Source organism: Colossoma macropomum, unplaced genomic scaffold (assembly GCF_904425465.1).
Source record: "Colossoma macropomum unplaced genomic scaffold, Colossoma_macropomum, whole genome shotgun sequence".
NCBI lineage: Eukaryota > Metazoa > Chordata > Actinopteri > Characiformes > Serrasalmidae > Colossoma > Colossoma macropomum.
Genome location: NW_023494794.1, coordinates 20,872,741 through 20,894,770, shown reverse-complemented (window position 1 = coordinate 20,894,770; position 22,030 = coordinate 20,872,741). Strand labels below are relative to the sequence as shown.

General features: G+C 41.7%; 1 protein-coding gene across 3 annotated transcripts in view; it reads right to left on the bottom strand.

Moving 5' to 3' along the window:
* Nucleotides 1-532: 532 nt before the first annotated feature.
* The window catches only part of fam222ba (family with sequence similarity 222 member Ba), a 108,410-nt gene continuing 86,912 nt past the window's right edge, over nucleotides 533-22,030 (bottom strand). For all 3 annotated transcript variants that reach the window (XM_036580544.1, XM_036580545.1, XM_036580546.1), the window contains exons 3-4: nucleotides 6,699-7,200; nucleotides 533-5,108 (exon numbers count right to left, since the gene is read on the bottom strand). In XM_036580544.1, the coding sequence (XP_036436437.1) occupies nucleotides 3,836-5,108; nucleotides 6,699-7,200 (1,775 nt within the window). In that variant the 3' untranslated portion in view covers nucleotides 533-3,835. The remainder of the gene's footprint in view (nucleotides 5,109-6,698; nucleotides 7,201-22,030) is intronic.

Sequence of the window (22,030 nt, the reverse complement as noted above, 5' to 3'; positions counted from 1 at the left end):
ATCATTAAAGTAATGCAGGGTAGTTGTGACAGTAGTCAATACTGCTGTATATGTTTATTTCTGTATTTTTACAGGCTAATAGTTCAGGATAGAGTAGTTTTTGTGCTGTGTATGTGTCATAATTGGCTGTTTAGCCAAATGGTTAAGTCCACACCAGAGCATGGTTCAAAAGCACTAAGGGAAGCGCTTAGTGATTCTAACATTGCTTTCCTGCCCGTCTAATTATGTCACTGTAACCCTGCATGTGAGCTGATTTGATCCATTAAGTCATTGCAGCCCTTATCAATGTGTATATCGAGGAAACTCATATCACAGTGACAATAAAAATGAGTTATCGTACAGCCCTACAGTGAGCCTTATCATAGTCATTTCAAAAGAGTGTGTGGCCTGAGATTTAAGCCAGAAGAGTTGCAATAACAAGTCAAGAGGTCACTTGGCTTATTCAGCGGTGCTTAATGCAAAACTAAGCTGAATCAGAAACAGCAGAAAAGGTCAAAGGGGCACAAAGCTGGTATAATAAAGTGGAGGCGAGTTTTAAAGCATAAATTAGAACTTTATTTTATTATTACAATATTACAAAAAGAGTAGCACAACTCTCACACACTCTGTAGTTTTCCGCTCATTCATTCAACAGCCACAGAGTGACAGATATGAGAAAGGCTTTCTAGAGCCTTCCTCCATTTCACAGCTATAGCAAAAAAACAAGGAAAAAAAAAGATTTAAATAACAAGGAAAAAAAATCAAGTTCATAATTATAAATAGTCACAAATTGCAAAACTGAAGCTTTGAAACTCGGAATAAAAAGATTTTTTTTGTTACAGCCCAGAACTACACATAGCTATAAAACATAATTACGATAAAATATTATTTTTTTTCTTCATTTTCGTTGTAAAGTAATTCTAAGGAATTGCTTTTCTATTCAACAAAAGCTTTAGTTAATAAAAATAAACAAGGAAAAAAAATTGCTGTTCCTTTATAGTCTATTTGTCATCGTTTTCATAATTATCATCATTATTATAGGTTTCATAATAACCATGCTTGTTTTCAAAGGAAAGTCCAAGGACCAAATACTTAAGGCTTTATAAGGGCTGTTCCAGAGGGAGGCAAGCAGAGAGTGGGTGTGGGCCAATCCACCCACGAACGCACACGCGCACTCAAACGAAACCAGGCCACCGATTCATTCGTTCACTCATTCACGCGCACTCGTTCATCCACAAAAAAAGTCCTTGGTAACCATACCCACGGGTATCCACCATTCACACAATCATTACACTTCTTAGAGTTACAGTAGTATAGCAGATTAGCCAGTGTGTACAATAAAATAAACAATTCATCTGCTGTTTCACCTTTGACAATAAAAAAAACAAAACAAAAAAAAAAAAACACGTCCTCCTTGATTTACCCACAAGCGATCTTGCAAGTGATCAATTTGGTCTATTCAAGCACGTCGTTAGAGTATCAGTAGCAACTCCTAACTGAAGTTATTCCAACAGATACATGAGAAAAACGCAGGATCAAATCATCTTAATCTCACTTTTGGTTCATAGTTAGTCTCTAAATGGTATTAGTAACAATCCACCATACACAATCTTCTCCAGTAGTAAGTTTAGTCCTGCTAACTTTATCACAAACCATCTAATGAGAGAGAAAAGCCCACCCCTAGAATTCAAGTAATAAGTTTTCATATCTTAAGAAAGTGAAGTACAATGGCACCCCATGAACCTCAGTATCTCCTCTTAGCTTTTTGCTTTTTAAATTCAGCCTCAGAATGGCTTCTTAAGATCACTAAAATCCACAATCGTGCTGCCGACTTCATCCATCTAAGTGACTCGAGATGTGAACGGGCCCCTGATTTGTCACAGCACTTTTGACTAAAAGAGAGACGTGACAAATTCTGCTCCCCACTCGGATCAAGCTGAACAAGCGACTCAATTAGCCACGGATACAACCTGGTTGGACGTGCAGTGCTGTGCTAAAGTCTGAGACTATTCCGTTATTTATTTCATTCCCAGTTAAAACGGCCTCTAAGTAGAAGTTCGGATATTTAATAGAAACACAAAAGCCTCAACAACTACTAAATATAATATCAGATTTTCAGTACATTTTTACGGAGCCCTGCTGGTGACATCCCATAAATAAAAATAACGCATGGCTATGACTTAGTAAGCCGTGGGAATGAGATATTTAAGTTGTGGCCACGACTTAGCAAGGCATGGGAACAAGATCCTAATGCGTGGCCAAAACTTAGCAGGGCATGGGAATGAGATGATTAAGCTTTGACCACATGATCTCGTTCCTGTGCCTTACTAAGTCGTAGCCACGACTTGATTATCTCATTCCCACGCCTTACTAAGTGACCATGCGTTAAGATCTTGTTCCCACATGTTAATACAGCATGGCCACGCATTAATTTTATTTATACAAGATGTCACCAGCAGAGCTCTGCAGATTTTGGAATGATCACTTTTTGCCTTTATTAGAGCTTCCACTCTTTTCAGGAGACTAATTACAGGGACGTTTTCCACACCTACAAAGTTCAGTCTTAGAAGTTGGTTGCATTTTCTGCTTCTCATGATCCAAATAATCCCAAACACATTCAGTGATGTTGAGGTCTGGACTCTGGGGTGGTCAGTCCATTGTTCTGAGAACACTAGTAGCTACTTTGTTTGATGTGTCTGTCTCCTTTTCTCAGTAAGAGCTTCTTTCTTTACAGCTACACATCCTTTCAGACCCATAGCACTGAGTTGTCTTCTCACAGTGGAAGGATGGACAGAAACACCTGTGGATGTTTTCATATAAAGCAAGAGTGGAGCTTGATTTTCTCCTCTCTCTCAAAGACGAAAGCTCTAATTACTGTTTATCTGATATTGACAGATGATGATGGTGAGTTTTGATGATCTACCAGGCCTTACACGGTTGTCCCATTTTCTCTGTATCTATCTGAACTCCAGTTTTGGTAACCCTGTTTTTCCTTATCTATACAAGTGCAAAAAAATGAATAACTTGTATTGAATGGCTATTTTGACTAGAAATTATATAAATGATGGGTGGTCTCTGACTTTTGCACAGTACTGTACTTCAGCCAGTCTAACATGTAGATTCCAACGTGGCATCCCTTTCCACAAATAAATAAGTATGCTTATTTCAGAAGAAAAAGAAACCAGGGCTGCCTCTGAACAGGAGCCATGTTATGTCTCCAAAGGATCTTTAGAAACTAGATTTATTCCTGCGCAGGACACATCCTTAAATAAAAAAAGAAAGAAAAGAAAAAGAAAACATCCTGATGCATTATTGAGCTTGCCTGGCTGAATCGTAAAGCTCTGGCATGAAAAGGTGTCGGTTATTCACGGAAAAAAGAGACGAAGCTTAAGACGTTTGGAGGATGTCTTTAGCCCAGTTCAGATTGTATTTGTATGCTACAGAAGATTCCGTGGAAGGAAGTAAAGGAAAAAAAACAAAAAAACTGAGGGACCATTGAACACAATCCCTTAAAGGTGCCCAATTAAAGCACTCCTTTAAAAAAATTGATCACTTGCAAGACTGATGATTAAAAGAAAAAAACAATAGCGGAAACACTGCTCTTTGTTAGATGTGTTTGCTTGAGTACTTTGTTTTTTAACATCAGTGATGCTGTTGTTTTCCTGTTTTTAACTGAACCTGTGATGTGAATGTGTATTAATGCTTCTTCCTCATGTTAAGTAGTATCTGCATTAAGACAGACTGAGAGTAGAGTGTAGAGTATGTCAGAGTATGTCAGAGTATGTGGCTATCTGCAGTGGACAGAGACAGTGGAGCAGAGCCTGTCTTTTTTGTTTTTTTTAATTTAAATCGAAGCTTATCTGTACCCTGGGTGCTGGCCATGGGCCTCGGAAGGGGGGGCCACCACCCTGCCTATGGGGGGCGGCCTGTGCATCTTCCCCATTAGGCCCAGATTTTGATCTCGGAAGCAGGGCGTCTGGAAGTCCCCTCCCATGTAATCCGCCGTTTGCATCAGATTAGTCTGCCCCGCAACCACCGCCACCCCCGCCGCCGGGCGGTAATGGGCCGTTCCTCCCGTGGGGGCGCAGTCCACCCCTCCTGGGGCGGGGTTGGTGCTGCCCGTGCCGTTGCCTGCGGCGCCGTGGAATGGCACGGGCAGCTCCTGCGATCCCGAGCTGTCGCTGTTGGGCGTGGGCAAGATGCTGCCCCACACTGGCGGCTGGTGGTAGTACTGCCCGTTGGTGTAGTGCGCCATGCCGTTGTTGTTGTTTACGACTGGCGGCGAGGGGGTTGGCTTATCTATGGGGGGTTTGAGGGCGTAAGGCTGCCCCATGCACAGCTCCGTGGGGTAGCTCATGCCCTTGCAGGGGAAGCCAGGAGGGTCCCGTTGAGGAGGCTTGCAAGGGTGCCCAACCCCGTCGGAAATGTGCTGCAGGTGGGTTAGCTGATGCTGGTTCCATGACCTCATCTGTTGCTGTTGCTGTTGGTGCCGGCCTGGGTGCTGTTGATGGTTCTGATGCTGCTGTTGGTGCTGTATAGGCTGCGGATGCTGCTGCTGCTTCATATCATTGTGATACAAAGGTATCCGGTTCATGGCGCCCATGTTGTGTGGGGGTGCACTGCCCACTGGGGCCGGAGCAGCTGCTTTGTCCAGGGGTCCCACGGTGCACGAAGGGTGCATAAGGGCACTGGGGTGCCCACCGTGCATGGACACCCGGGAGCTAGCATTGATGAGCAGGTTCCGGCTTATGGGGCTGGGATTAGCAATCTGGCCCTCGCACACGGACGTGGCGCCGGCGCCTTGAGCCCGGGCCTGGCAGAACTGGTTGATCTGGTGCACTATGCTGCTCAGGTCGGCCTGCCGGCCCTGGTGCAGGGCCCCGGCCATGGAAAGCGGAATGGTTGAGGTAGACACGGTCACGTTGGGAGGGGCGTCGGCATCCGGGAGCTTCCTGGCGCCGCCCTGCAGGCCTGGAGGAGGCTGCTGGAGGTGCTGCTGCTGCTGCTGTTGGAGCAGGAGAGCAGGAGGGGGCTGTGGACCTGGGTGAGCCAGGGCAGGGGGGTGCGAGAGAGGCTGCGTCCTGCCCATGCCCTGGGGGTGCTGAGGCATAGCGGAAGGGGGGTGATGCCTGGGAAAAATGGATAGATTAAACTTTATTACTCTCAAAGAAAGCAAACTACAACAGCAAGTAATCAAAAACTGTAAATCACATACATACATTAGGAGATACTGTAAAAAATTACATAATTTATGAGACACTTGCGAGAAACTTCATTAAAATAGTGAATGCTTGAATGCACAGGAGTATTTACATGCACGCGTTTATTTATGAAAGTTTTCTAGAAACCAGCACAGATTTGACCGCCCTGAGTGAAGTACTTGCCTTGCATGGCATTGAAACAATGTGATTTGAGCTCAGCTGATTGAGCAGACGTGAGTTTGACAGCCTACTTTTAGATACTCATACTGACTGAAATCCTTCCTTTTAAAACAGCCCATTTTAAAAGCTTAGTAGTTTTAAAGAAAAGAAAAGCTAAAAAATATTGGATCAATATCAGCCGATGCTCAAGGTTTCAAATGTTGGTAGCAGAAAGAAAAAAGTGATGTGCCATTTCTAAATATAATGCAAAAGCACAGTGCAACATGTCTTTAAAAGGAATGTTAATAGTTGCTGCATTTGTTTACTGAGAGTAAAATTTCTAAACCAATCCAACTCCTTGTAACAGCAGAGCTCAAAATAGGGGGTCAACATTGTCTGATACACAACAAACCTGTTGGATGCAACATAAGCTAGCATGGATAAAAAGCAGGCCATGTGTTAGGGGTCATTTAGTAGGCCAATATAGTGGCAGGCGGTAAACCTTGGTATAAAAGGCTACACTGATTAATACAGTAGGGTTTGAATGCATCACCCTGTATTGGCTGCATTGTGAGAATGGGTAACACTTTATTTGGATGCTTTGTAGATACGTAATTTACTTTCTAGTTACATTTAACTAAATATCTACTAAATTGACCATAAATTTCTGGCTCTAATCCTAACCCTAACCTCAACCCAAAACCTAAACCCAACCCTCACCCTGGTCCTAGCCCTAGCCCTGGTCTAAATCCTAACCCTAACCCCACCACTGCTTAGAATCAACTAAGTTTCAACAGATAGTTTGCTAACAATTTGAACATCTGTAGATAATCTATAGGGGACTATAGTGGACTATCCAAAGATTTCCTAAAAGGGTAAATGATTGGTGATTTGCTGTAAAATATGGCTCTCCTGTTGATTCTCTCCTGAATAATGTGCGTTTTTGTTTCTTTCTGTTTTTTTCAGCACGTGGAAAAACTGCACAGCCCCTGCCCCACACAGCCCTTTCATGGTTTTCAGCTGCTCCACTCTTGATTGAGTTGTAGCACTGGGCCTGCTGCTGAAACGTCCCCGCAAAAAAATGTAGATGAGAACGCATTACATGTGGTAAAAATAAAAATCTTACCCAGAAAAACAGCTCCATTAGCTATCAATAGCATTTTGCTAGCTAGCTTGTTTGGCTTGCAATATTGATTGTATTCTGGATTTCAACAACAACTAGAGGAACTTGGATGCGGCTTTTAGGGGCGGTATCCTTGTTTGTGGTGGATTTCGCTGCTATCCAGCTCCAAATGTTTACTGCAATAATGAGCAGAATCACACTGTGTATAACTAAAGAAACAGAAAGTAACTGCCCACCCCTGATGTGGTCCTCCAGTCTGTTGCTGCTGCTGAGGCTGAGGCTGCGGCTGCTGGAGAGGCTGGAGAGTCTGTGTGTGTTGGGGGAGCCCCTGCTGAACCTGGGTGGGCACTCTGGGGAGCGGCTGCGGCCCATGGTGGAGGGTTAAAGTGCTGGCACCCGCAGGAGCATAAGGGCCTCCGGGGGCGCTCATCATGGCCTCGGGGTGCAGACGTGCCCTCGTGCCGGCAAAGTCCTTGATGACGCCCTTGGCGATGGGCGCCTTGACGATGGCTAGGAGGCCGGCCTTGGCTGTGGGCTGGGAAGGGGGGTAGGGACTGTAGCGCGGGCCGCCCGTGTCCAGGCCGTTGACGGTGCGGCGCACGTGGTTGCGCTGCGGGACCTTGACGCTGTTGGGGAAGATCTTGATTGTGAGGGGGCTGTTGGCGACCTTTTTAGCATAAGCATCCAGCTCCGCGGGGGTCGGATACTGAGCTGATCTCATCCTCTGTGTAGTGTCCCCTGGAGGAAAACAGGAGAGAGAGAAGGAGATGATGTTGTCATTCACATATACAGACAACTTATCTCATCTTGGCATTCATTTACTTGATCAGGTATTCATAAAATGCATGAGCAGCAAAAATATTTGGGACTCAAGCAGCTGTTAGTGCATCTCATATATTTAAAAAAAATATTTTTTTTTGCAGTTTAGCATTTTGTAGGTCAGCTGGTAGTATGTTAAATCACATACACCTAAAATATAAAATAAATCACATTCATAAATCAACCAGACAATAAGGTACGAATCACCTTTTAACATTCCTACATGCGTTAAACAATTATTCATAACAACATAGCAAAAATATTTTAACTCATAACATAAAAATGTTGTTGTTAGTAAAAATAGCCAAAATATCAGTCCTTCATGAAGTACATACAAATGAGAATTACATGTATGATGCACCGTCCAAGTGGGGTAACAAGGGTGACGAGCAAAGGAAAAACAAGGGAGCTGAATCAAACGGTTGATAAAATGAAGAGAGAGAAGAATGCAAACAGGATCAAGGAGAAACCGGAGTGGAGAGAGGGAACCAGAGAGGAGCGAAACCTGACTGCCCTGATATTCTCACATTGCCCGTCTCAAAGCCGCCACAAAAAGGCCCCTGACATTCAGGAGATAAAGCAGTGAGTGAGTGAGAGAGAGAGAGAGAGAGAGAGAGAGAGAGAGAGAGAGAGAGAGGGTACAGGTAGAAGGTCAGAGAGACGAGCACGGGCTCTTTTCTTCCAGAGAGGAAACCTTTTCAGGGCACAACAGAGTCCTGATCAAAACAAATGTGTTCATTACAAACTGTATCTCCTCTCTATACCAAAGTATGTACAGTCCTGTGAACAAGTCTTGAAAAGAGTTTAAAAACATGCATTCGGTTGTGTGTTTTTACCTGCAAAAAACAAAAAAGAAAAAAACAAAAAAGAAAAAAACGTTTGGTTGCTCTTCTCAGTGAACTCCAGCTACTGTACAGATTTAATGCTGTTAATCTATTTTCCAAGACTGGCCCTCCTTTAAACCAGCCGTAGTTACAGCCTGAAGCTCAGCTGCTCGCGAACTGTTTCTGTGACTCTGTGACTGTAACCCTCTTATTCAAATACAGCTTTTAAGTATCAGTGTCTATTGATGGCTCTCTTTATAAAACCAAAGTTATTTCCAGCTTCTACTGTTCTGCTATGTGTTGAATTTGTTCATTACTGAAGTACATTACCTCTAGAACAGGGGTGTCAAACTCAACTCTAAAAATCCGTGGGCCAGCTGTGTTTTATGTTTCATTTTCACGGGCCATTGTTTATTCAAAATATGCCAAAACTGGAACAGCAAAACATGCACTGAATGCCTGAACTATTCAAAAATAATTTTAAATAAAAACAAATTGTTTTATGTAAATCAACAGGCTACTTTAGCTTCAGATAACTGTTAAACCTCTTTGTGTTCTCAAAACTGCCTATTTGCTTGAACACCATCTTTTCTTTTGTGTAACTGCTGGCCTGTATTGCTGTTGGAGGAAGGGGGTCAGAGCACACATTATGTTGCAGTGCATGCTGGGAATTGTAGTGCAGCTCATGGTAAAACAAGCTAATATTAGTAGAAAATTAAAACAACATCGCGGGCCGAATAAGATTGTGCCGTGGGCCTGACTTGTGTTCGACACACGAGCTCTAGAGTATCATTCACAAGCAAAACACACCATTGATGGTAGCAATACCACTGATCCCAGTAACATTAGCATTGAAGGACACCCTCGGCAGACTAGGCTGGACAGTGCCTTCAGGAGACCTATAGATAGAGTGTGGATAAGGTTTATAACATTAATAATAATAAGTTAAATTTATATGCTTTTCACAGACCCAAGGACACTTTACATTGAGAAGCAAAACAGCGTTATTAAATAAATTTGATTATATTATTATTTTATTGTTTTATGTTTAGTAATTGAAAGTACTAAATACTTTCTGACCAAGCTTATTTTTGTCCACTTATATAGCAATAACAAAATGCACTGCTTTTTTAACTGCTTTTTTTCTTTAGGGTCAAATTTGAGGAAGTAAGACGAAAGCAATTAATTGTGATTAATTACCGCAGACCATAATAGTTATGATGGACCAGCTGGGGAGCTCAGGAGTTTGGGGGCCGAGGGGGGTGTGATGCACCTGATCATTCTATGTTTTGCTGTTGTCAGGGAATGTTGTGACCAAATGGCAAAGTAACTGGGCAATTTCATAGCCTCAAGCACTAGCGCCTCTTCACATCCCCCTGGGGGTGCGTTAGCATCCCCAGTATCACTTAATTTGTATTGTATGTAGTTCATATTTTTGATTGAATACTCCTTTTTCTTCTTGGTACCATTTATTCTTGTCTTTGTTTTTTTCTAATAATGTTGTCATTTTTCATACTTTTTGCCTTCTGCAATACTAGCCATCAGGTGAAAGTAGCCAGTAGCAACCTACATGCATGAGGCCATACAGAGACATGATGTAGGTAGATTGTTTAAAAACAAATTTAATGGCACAAATTAAGCCATTAATTTAATAAAAAAAAAGTATAATAATATGAACTGAAATTAAAAAATACAAAATAGTATAATTAAAAAAATGTAAAAAAGAAACAAGAAAAGTAGTGTAATAATAAAAAATGACAATTATAAAAAAACAGTGTAATAATATTAAAATAAAAAATAAATAAATAGTACAAATTAAGCCATTAATTTAATTAAAAACGTAAAAAAAACAGAAAAAGTAGTATAATATTAATTCAAATTTACAAATTAAAAATTACTATAATAAAAAACAAAATTAATATAAAAACAATAGTATAGTGATAAAAAATATATAAAACAGTATAATAATATTACAATTAAAAATAAAAACATTGTATAAATAAAAAAAATCAATAAATAAACAGTACACATAAAAAAAAGGTATAATAATATTAATTGAATTACTACTAAAAAAATAGCGGATTTCAGCAGTTACGCTACAAGTTGCTCCTTGCTCACTAAAACTCGTGACGTGTAAGATCACTGGTCATTTTGGATGGTAAATAAAATAGCTGTTTGTTGTAAAGCCCTGGTTCCTATCACAGCCACTGTAAAGAAATGAGTCAGTAAGTTTCTCTACAATCAACCATTTCACATCAAACCACTCTGAATAGCTTTGTTTTCATCTCAACTACTTTAAGCATGCAGATTCTGTTTTTAGCATGCAGGGCAAAGCAGCCTCTTCCTAATGACTAAATAATGCAGCGTTATGGCATTTAAAAGGCGAACATCTCCTATTGACGCAAGTGAAAGGCAAGATGTGCGAGATGTACCGCACAGACAGCACCAGAAGCAGGTGAATGTTCACCAGCACACTTCCTCTCCAACAACACCACAGGTGACATTTCCTGTGCAGCACAGAGGGATTTCTCATACGCACACCTCAACAAAGTACTCCGAGCACCAATCAGCTCTCTCCCAGACACATTAATGCCTGGCAAGTGCATCTGTTACACAGTATTTAAAAGTCCTAATGTCAATCATCTCTGAGCGTGCGCATGTGTGTGTTTGTGTATGCGAGTGTCACAGAGAGAATCTCAAAGTGTGTGAAGACTAGACAAATCCCAGCAGTCATGAATTCTGCATCGGCGTCTGGATTCGGGACGAGTTCACTGAGGAATCGAGGAAAGATAAATACTGATTGACTTGCATGCACAAAAAAAGATGAACCCTCCTTATTGAGTTTATTTGACTGGTTAAAGATCAACTGCCTTGTATTTGAAACAGACTCTCTTTGGTCGACTGCACAGGCTCTGCTCCTCCAGGCCGTATTTGTCACCTGAACATCAACGCTACAGTGAATCCAAATCCAATCAAAGTTCATGTCCAATGCTACAACATATTGGTTTTAGGGTTCAATATAAATATTTCCAGGTTCAATCCGTCAAATCGATTTTCAAATTTTTATGTGTTAAACATGTATTGACTCTGTAGTGCTCTAATTATATACTACATATACTGGTTTGGCTCATATAAATAACAGTTCTCAAACAGAACTTTTTCAATGCCTTTCAACCCAGAAAACCCAGTCATTTAATAGCATGCATAGTATAAACTCTTCCTCCTCCCTGCCAACTTTACTTTGATAAGATGCACCCAGATGCCCAGTTTTGATCACTGTGGTTTCCACAAAAGATAATATCACTGTATCTGCGTCTAATTTTGAATGTCAAGAATTCATTATTTCAGTTTTTTAATATTGTATTGAAATACTGAGACCCTTAATTGGTAGTGCTACAACATATCAGGATTTATATGACCCTTCAGTCATTTTGTGCTATATTCTCAATTCTCTGTTCCTAGTGGGCATGTATGCGATCCCATGAAAGCTGCAGGTGCCTTCTGCATACGCCCTCATGACTTTGCAACACGTAGCATGGTGATGCATGCTCACTTACACAACAGGGTGAACATGATTCCTTCAAGTAGAACATGTCCCTGGATAAACATCCCTTTCTTGTTTATGGAACAACATTCCTTTTCAACAATCTGTCTAATGTCTAACCTGTCTAATGTCTTCAGTGCGTGCCTGATGTTCCTCCCAGGCCACTTCATATCATCAGTTCAGCATTTCAGTTCACAAAATTAAGTAAAACTGTTTTTGACCATATCAACAGTCAACCAAGGCCAGTGTGGCACTCTTAACAGTTTGTATCCATAGCTAGCTGAAATTAGTCAAGTCAAAGTTTATTTATATGCCACTTTTTACAACAGGCGTTATCACAAAGCAGCTCTCCACTGAAAATCCATGTCCAAGCCCCGGTGAGCAAGCCTGGGGCGACTTAAGGAAAAACCTCTTAGGGGAAGAGGAAGAAACCCATAAGAGGGACCAAGACTCAAAGGAGAACTCATCCTGCTCTGGTCACAAAACAATAACCCAACAATATATGAATAGATGATAAGATTTTACAATTAATTTACAAAATTGAATATAGAGCAAAAGAAAAATAGAAACCAGCCTGGCATTAGACACAAGTACTTAGATTAACCAGTGATAACTGATGAGACTACTGTTAGAGGCCTAACAGAGTAACACACACACACACACACAAACACACACTTTCTAAGCCGCTTATCCTTCTGGGTCATGGTGGCGGGGGGGGGCTGGAGCCTATCTCAGCAGTCATTGGGTGGAAGGCAGGAAACACTCTTGACAGGTCGCCAGTCTATCGCAGGGCAGACAGACAGACATATACATTCACTCACACAGAGGGGCAATTTAGCATATCCAATTGGCCTGACTGCATGTCTTTGGACTGTAGTAGGAAACCGGAGCACCTGGAGGAAACCCACGCAGACACAGGGAGAACATGCAAACCCCACACTGAAAGAACCCTTGTCGTCCGGCTGGGAATTCCATTATTACCAGTGAAAACCAGTGACTACTGTTAGGAGTAACTCACACTGTAAACGGGCGTTAAATCCATAAACATCAGTGTCTACTGTAAGAAGCTTGTCAGAATGATCTGTTAGCATGACTATGAGAGGAGCTCAGTGTATTGTGGGGCAAGTGAAACAAGGTCCATGATTAGATCGAGTCTGTGCAGCACCAGTATCATCAGGAGGGTGAGTGGCATGCAGGCGAAGCTTTCTGAACAGCACTGGACAGCAGGAAGCTCAATGGTGGTCAAACTGGTCCAGAGGTCAGGCAAGCAGGGGCACCCAAACAAGGCAGAAGAAGCAACAGCATCAGACTGCAGAGGAAGGTCAGCTCGGCAAAGAAACACACAGGCGTTTAGTCTGTGTGTTGAGCCATTGCCTCCAAAACAAGCTCATTTCATGGAACGAAATCACTGATTCTTGGAAAACACTGAAGCTGCACCTCAGCTTCCTGGACTAAAACCATTAGCCTAACTGCTGTGCTCCTTAGCCATTTAGCCAATGTTAGCCAAGACTACAAAGAGTGCATTTAAATCATGACTGATTGTTAAAGCAAGAATTTAGTTTTTTTAGAAAGTGAGTTTTTATGATACTTTACCTCAATGCAAAATGGCATGTTGTGGAGGGATTTGAGGGAGCCAGTGTTAGCTAGTTTTGCAGACAATCTACTTAGAGAGTTCCTTGGGGCTTAAATGGTTGACTGCTGCTTAATATAATTACACTTCTGCTCAGTTTTATGAAGTACAATGTTGAAATCGACCAGTGCATTCTGAGGGGGATTTTCAGGGAGGAGTAGGGAGCACACATTGATCACATCAGATGGCAGTGACTGGTTTAAAGAGGTGTCGATCCAGGAACATGACCTACTTGAGTCAAGTCACCTTGCTGGTAGCGCACTTTAACGGACGGCTTACTGCTTTCATATAGACTGACTGTCAAAAGTTGCCTTTTTTCTTGTTTTTGTTTGAAATTGTACCAGTTCATGTTTTATTTTCACTGCTTTTCAATTACGCAAAAGAAAAATCCATGTTAAGGTGCTGTTAAATAATACTTTGGGCATTGCAGCACTTCACGTTTAAAGTGTCTTCCTGGGTATGAAAAGCAGGTTTCGCCTAAATAATGACTTGACAGTCATCTCAGCCAACTCTTGGTCCAAAGGTGGTTCAAACAGCTGAAAGGATTGAGTTCTGATGGGCGCTGACATCACAACAAGGGGATAAAATGTGTCTGGCATGACGTTATTCCCATGATGGGGCTTTGTTCTGTTGTTCTTTTAGTTTGCAAAGAAAGTGTCTGGATTGGAACAGCTTTCTGATGAATGTGTTAAGTCACTGCAAACTGAGAAAGAAAACACTCTGGAAACATTTTGCTTCTTGAGTACTGCTGATCTAGATGCTGTTTTAGACGCTGTTTAAACTGTGCTACTTGAGGTGTCTCGCATCCAGATATGATTTATCCATATTCCTCTTACACTTCGCCAAATAAATGCATCTCATACAGACAGAAATCTGATTTGCTGCTGCTTTTCCTACATTATATGCAAATATGAGATGATGCCCACAGGACCCCACTGAAATTTTGTTTTCTGCAATGATGCATTTATAAGAATGAAAGGGGGAAACTGGCCCTATACTTTACAACATGTACAGTCTAAATCATGATGGGAGCTTTTGTTCTGTCATCAGTGATCTATCTCAACCAGACTGATCTTTCTCTACTGAAATTAAAGAGTGATGGGAGAGGACAGCGCTAGGTGATTTGTCTGACTGGCTAAACAGCTTCTGAATAGCTCTGAACATTGATTTCATATGTGATCGATTCCAAATTCATTTATCTTGAAGGAACACCCATCCTTCATCCTTCACTTTCTGTTTGTTGACAGACAAAAATGTGCCATGTGTCCTGGTTTGCGTACATGTACCGGCTGTTACAAACATTTAGATAAGAACGCTAATGCGTCTTATAAACAATAGAGAGCAGAGACAAAAAACAGAAGGTACGCAGCTGCTTTCGCCTCCGCAGTCATGACACAATTGTTTAGATGGCTGTTGTGGATGCATCAGGATGCTTTAGCGTCCATTTTACAAATGTTCTGTGCTCTCATACGTTCCTGACCACAAACGAAGGTGGCTTGATCGATCAAATCATAATGTGTCCTCGAGACATAATGGATCCTGTTCACACCTGAACTTATCACTGCCCAATTGTGATCGGACCATCCAATGCCAGGTGCAAACAAGGCCTTAATTTTGGCTCTGCTGCGTCTCAAACCTGCTCCTGAAGTGTCTAAGGTTATGTTCACACTGCAGGTAAAAGTGGCCAGAATCAAAGTGGACTCAAAGGAGCTTCACACAGATGAAGTCTGTTTATTTAGTATATTATCACTGTCCAAAGAAAAACATGTAGCCGATCTCCAAAACAGTAACTTTACAGGAGAAGGCAAAAATGTACTTAAGTTTTAACTTAATATAAAGAGGTTTTCTTCCAAGCATTTCTGTTGGTCCATTCTTAATAAAATTTTCAAACAATGAAAAGAGCAGCTGCTTCGCTCAAATGATGCAGAAAAATAAAAATCCACAAAAATGGAGATACACTTTTTTTGTTGGTCTGTGACAATTTTTGGCATCAGATTTATTAGGATTCTTCTTTAAGGAAGGTAAACGAAAGAAACTGAGCTCCTTTTTCTGTTCAGCTTTTAAAACAAGCAGAGAAATTCACCATTTTTACTCTTTTCTGTAAACTTTGTTGAGTGTGGTGATTTTAGGCTATATTCACACAGCAGGTAAAAGCGGCCCAAATCTGATCTTTTTCCTCATATGTGACACAGATGTGTTTTCTGTGTGGCAGTTTGAACAGCAAAAAAACACACTGAATCTGACATTTTCAATTCCGATTTGAGACCCTTTCATATGTGGTACTGAAATCCAACTTAAATCCAATACGCTGCAATGCAACTCAGTCTGAACAGCCAGATCGGAATCCACGTCTTTTGCGTCAGTCCAACTTGACATTCGTCATAATTTCGCACTGCTGAGACCTCAAAAGTTTGGGCTGATGTTTCTGTACAAAAAATTAGAAGACACTTATCCCAACTGCTCTGTGTTTGAAGAGATTTTCGAAAGAAATGACCAAATGCCGTAGGAGAACGAGGCTGCAGCGTCAAAGAAAAGTTAAAAGTCTGAAAGCAAAGTTTAAAGAATCCGAGGACACGAACCAAAGAAATGACTGCGGCCGAATAACGTGCCCCTTTTTACAGCGAGCTCAAACACATTCTGGGTGACGAGCCCAGCTGTCAGTCAGTGAAGCTTCATGATTGCTCCTGTGATGCTGGCGAAGATGAAACTGAAAGCTCTGGGAGCGTCTCGTGTTCATTGGCGGTCATTATTGTTGATCTCTGGATGAACGTGCCACGTGAAGCAATATGAAGCGTTATTCTTTTGCGCATGCGGGTTGGTTTAGGAGCATGATCTGTTAGACTAACGTCGCATATAGGTCACATTTAAAAGACATTGTGAACAGCCAAACAAAAAAATCAGATTTGGTGAGAGAATCAGATTTGGGCTTTGTAGACGTGGCCTTAGTGTCTGCTGTTTATCCTACGAGTTTAATAGCAGTTCACACAGCTCATTTAACAGCGTGTGAAAGGAGACCTTTTGTGCATGCGAGTCAGTTCAGGAGCTTAATCTGTTCAGACTGATGTCAGATACAGACCACATTAAAAAAAGATAATGTGAATGATCAAACAACAAAATCAGATACGCGCAGTAAATCAGATTTAGGCCACTTTTACCTGCAGCCTGAATGTAGCCTGAGCGATCTGATAGCAATTTCCAATGCATCTCAGCTGTGTTTACACTTGGTTTGTCCTGGAACAGATTGCCACATCATGGATCTAAGGCTAATCGGCTTGCTAAGCGTAAGCATACAAACTTGACATAGCGTATTTTGTTTTCGTCTGCTTTCTTCTTTTTACACCAAAATGAGCCTTACACAGTGTTGCAAACATTAACCATAGAAAGCAAGCATTCCAGGCGGAAAACGTATTTATGTTTATGCATTTTAAACTTTCTTCCTACACTAATACTAACAATCAACACTGTGTAAACAGCATAGACTATATGTTCACCCAGCACTACTTATATACACTGCATGAAGGGAAAAAAGAAAAAAGGAAAAAAGAAAACAGCTTGACTTTCTCAAGCTAGTATGACACGTTTGAAGCGTCTAGAGGAGAGGAAAGGAAGGGTTGTTGAAAGAGAGAAGGAAAGACGGCAAAGACGGCACAGAGAGAGAGAAGGAGAGAGAGAGTTTGACGATGATAAGCGTTCTCTGTGAAACTGCTGTCTGGTTGCTGAAAGGGAGCCTTTGTATAAAACAAGCTTTCATCACTTGAGGGGAGAGAGAGAGACAGAGAGAGAGGCAGAGAAGGAGAGAGAGAGAGAGAAGGGGCTTCTGATGTGCACCCACCTGCACTTCCCTACCACTCTGATCCAGAACTAGTGATCCTTCCCTCACGCATACACACACTCATACAGCATGCCCCATTTACATGCATTTCCATTCGCCCCTGGCTCCCTCATCTCTAGACTCTCCACTGTGACCAAGGCCGCTCAGCACAGGCCGATTCACAGTGAGGTCACTCCATTCCGTTGCTCCAACACTCATTTTGCACACTGAAATAACTTGTTTCCTCCCGGGTGGCTCTCTCTCCGATCGCGATCAAAACCGAAGCGTGAAGGCCGCTGAAAAAAAAAAGGCCAAGAAAAAGTTCACCCGTGCATTATGCGGAGTGATGTCAGTACGAATGCTGTTCTTCGTGGCTGTAATTCAGATATGAGCTCTGTGGAATTCAACACTGAACTGATGAGTGACATGCTATAGGTGGGTGGATGTGTGGGGGTGGTGCTGAGGGCGAATGGCCGTGTTAATGACCAGTGCTTGACTGAAATGGTGGCCATGGCATTGGGAATGATGTGTAATGTTGTTGAAGATGCAAGATGGTGTTGAGCAGGATATGTATATACACACACACACACACACACACACAAAATATGCGGACACCCTTTCTAATTATTGAGTTCCAGTGTTTCAGCCACACCCATTGCTAACAGGTGTATAAAGTCAGGTTCCATATTAATGTCCATAGTTTTGGAATGGGATGTCCAACATGCTAGTCAGAGTACAACAATAAAAGGTGATATGCTCTGATACAATGCAATATGTTGTACTGTTACATCCCTGATGAGGCGGTGGTGGTGTACTGTTCAGGATATCCTGGTGGGTTGTAATGGTCTAGGTATACATAATTTTTAAATGAAGCTGATCTGCCAAGACATGTTTGGTGCAAGTTTACTCTCTTAGTTTTGCACGTCATACTGGAGTATAAAATGATATCTGCCAATGTTATCATTACCATTCTTCCAAATGACAGTACTTCAGTCAATGTTTTGATGCTGGTGGTGGACAGCACTGACACATCAGGTGAAAATCTCCTATATGGGTCATTTGGATTGAGATCCGCTGACTGAAAGGCTTAATTTTATACTTATCAAACCATTCAGTGTGTCCCGGTAACTTTTGCTGCAAGTCAGTTTGTTACATTTCTGCCCTGCTAGATCTGCCCCGGTCAACTGTAAGTGCTATTATTGTGAAATGGAAGCATCTAGGAGCAACAACATCTCAGCCATGAAGGGTTAGACCACGCAAATTCACAGAGTGAGTTTAGGTGTGTAACACATTTAAATCATCTATCCTCCACTGCATACTCTCTACAGAGTTCCAGAGTCCCTCTGGATGCCACATCAGCACAAGAACGTTGAAAGTTTTAAGAAATGGGTTTCCATGGCTGAGCAGCTACACACAAGTCTAAGATCACCATACACAATGCCCAGCGGTGTAAAACACGCCACCACTGGACTCTGGAGCAGTGGAAACGTTTTCTGGAGTGTTGAGATAATGCTTTACTATCTGGCAGTCTGGTGGACAATTCTGGGTTTGGTGGATGCCAGGGTTTGGGCTTGGCCCCTTTGTTACAGTGAAGGGTATTATTTTTTGGGGGGAATTTCTTCCAATTTTAGCTGTGTCCAATTCCACCCACTAGTTAGGACTTCCCCAATCACACAATACCACCAGCGCTAGAAGGTGAAGAGTATTATTATTGCTACAGCATATAAACATTTTTTTTAAACAATCATATGCTTTCAATTTTTAGAGTTTAGGGAAGGCCCTTTCCTGTTCCACCATGACTGAGCCCCTGTGCACAAAAGAGGTCCATAAAGACATCTTGACAAGTTTGGTGTGGAGGAACTGTAGTGGCCTGTACAGAGTCCTGATCTCAACCCCAGTGAACACTTCTGAGATGAACTGTAATGTGGATTGAGAGCCAGACCTTCTCTTTCAACATCAATGCCTGACCTCACAAACGGTCTTGGACAGCCTTCCCAAAAGATTTTGGAGAGTGGAGGCTGGAAGCTGTTATAACTGCAGATGGGAGACCAGTTCCATATTAATGTCCATGGTTTCAGAATGGGATGTCCAACATGCTAGTCAGAATACAAAAATATAAGGTGATATGCTCCGATACAATACGATATATTGTACTGATACATCCCTAGTGATGAGGCCTGTATGGTGGTGTACTGTTCAGGATATCCTGGTGGGCAATAATGCAGATATACATAGTTTTACTCTAAATGTAGACAATCTGCCAAGACATGTTTGGTGCCCACGTTTACTCTTTCTTGCACTTCATGCTGGAGTATAAAATGATATCTGCCAATGTTATCAATTCTCACAATTTTCAGATGTGAAAGGAGTCCCAGAGAACAAAACTGCTTTTTTTCCCCCAAACTATGCTTGCGCACTCGAGAGACATTGTTCGATATTGCACAAACCACGTAGTTAGAACAGCTCACGAACAACTGACTGAATAATCTGAACGGACACGTCCACACTCAAAGGTCTACTGCACTCATGCAACTGTGATCTCTTTTGTATTCGCACTGGATTAATTTCTCCTAGTACATATAACACTGTCCAATTGTACAACCCTAGATGTGGCATAATAGTGCTGAAGAGCATAAGTTGTTAAGCACTGCTGTTCTGCTCACAGCCACGGTGAGGAGAGGCCAGTCTGGCCAGCTTTCAACCTCTCCGCTAATGACCAAACAAACATAAGCCTCTCTCTCACTGCAAACTCAGCACTAATTATTTACCACCGAGTCCAACACTGCTGGGCTCTCTTACACACACACATACAAGTGCACATGCACCAAAGCGTGCCTTGATTCTCTTATAGACTGTTTAGCTTTTGCAAAACACCACATTTCACTAGGGATGGAAAGATCAATCTGCTACAGATCGGAATCGGCTGATTTTCAGCCTAATTATGCGACCAGTGATCTGCTCATATTGCTTTAATTTGGCTGACAGTGAGAGCCAATTGACGCAGAATATGAGCCAATGTGAGCCAAATTTGGCTACATACTCTGAAAAGAGACATTTCGTCAGTCTGGCAATATCTGACCAACATCAAGCAAATTTGCAAAGTCATTCATGAGAGAAGAAAAGAAAACACCTTTTTTAATTTTAACAGCATTAACCATACACAGCACTTCAGAGTACCTTATTCAGCCAACTATACCGAGTATCAGAAGAAGAGTTGGGTGGTATAACAGTAATAAAATATACTGCTTAAAAACGATGACAGCATTTAAAAATGATTTTCTATGTCAAATTTCTATTCCACGTCTGAACAGCAAGATAATCACATTCGGCCCATTTACATCTCAGAGGACTCACTGATTGATGGTGTGTGAGTTTACTGATGGGGAAAAATCAGAGGCGAGAAAAACCTCAGAAAAACAGAGCATTATACCGGCTCAGCGACAGCTAAAAGCTAAACACACCACAGAACACGCTCGATTTCGACTGCACTCTCAGATATCCTCTACACGAGTGTCATTTTAGCATCAGTTAGCTGGAACCAGGCCTGTGCTATGATGTTTGGCACACCTGGCCAGCTATCTAAGATATAGTTAGCTTAGCCAAAATGCTACAGTCTCAAACACCACAGAACAGATTTGACTTCAGCTTTCAGCCACTCCAACACCAGTCACTCAACATTTACTCTCAGAAATCTGTTTTTAACATCTACACTTGTTTAAGCAGAGCAGCAGTCAGTCTGAATCAAACCTGTGCTGTGGCGTGTGGTGCTGTTTGGCTCTGTAGCCTGCTCGCTAAGCTAACATGAAGATAGCTGATCAGGCTACACGATGGAACAGGTTCAGTTTAGCCCTTCTGTTCCTTCAGCGGCAGCTGCTCGACTACATTTCCTCAGATTTGAATCACTACTCAGAATCAAACATGTTCCTTGGTGAGCAGAGCTGCTATCATGCTAGACAAGCTAATGCTAACCAGCTCCTCTCTCCTACTTAGCACTGTGTAACATTTAGCAATTGACCATGTAAGCAAACTAAACATTTTGGTTATTTTTGATTTTGAAATAATACAGGAAGAGAGTACAAAAGGAACATAAATGCTTTTCCCAGATAGCAAGCATATATCGGTCCGCTGGCTTGATCAGGTCAGCACCCCGCTGACTGTTCCCCTCGGACCACCCAGATAATTGTCCTGCGTACAGGCTCTAACTAGTTTTTATCTCCCCATACAGACTTTAAATGCACACAGACTTTTACTTCAGAAAATAAACTTACACAAATATTACAAAATACTGAGAGAGAAAAAAATACTAGGCCTAATGTAAAATGATTTTATAGAAAATGTTATTGCTGATATTGTGCTAGATTAAAATCATGTACTAAATTAATTTACAAAGTATAACTAAAGAAAAAAAGGAAGGAAAAATGGACTGTATGTGGAAAACGAGCCATGATAAATGGAATTTTGTCTGTTACTCTGCTTAAACACCAGTGGGCCACCCAGAAAACGCTGACAATGCCAGTGGACCACCAGCTTTGCCATCAGTGAGCCAACAGTGGCCCACTATCCTCTTGCTGTTAGGGTTACTGCATCAATTACACAACCATGTGCCCATTTACTTATGAGTTTGTTGCCATGATTGTTTAAACATTTAACTATACCTTGCTATTTTTGACTAAAACTACAGATGGATATGGAACTGCTATCAGCCAGTCAAGCTAATGGACAGTCATAATCATTATCAGTCTCACAAAATGCAGATTAGTCCATCTTTACATTTCAGTCTGCCGTCCAATGAAGAGGAAGGCAGAAACATTACATGAGTGTGTGCATGTATGTGTACAAAATGCAAACTTGAACATGATGAAGATTATTTGAATCACAAAAAGACAAACAGATCAAATGAAGGTAACTGCTGTATTACTGCATTAGAGATGGAGACAGAC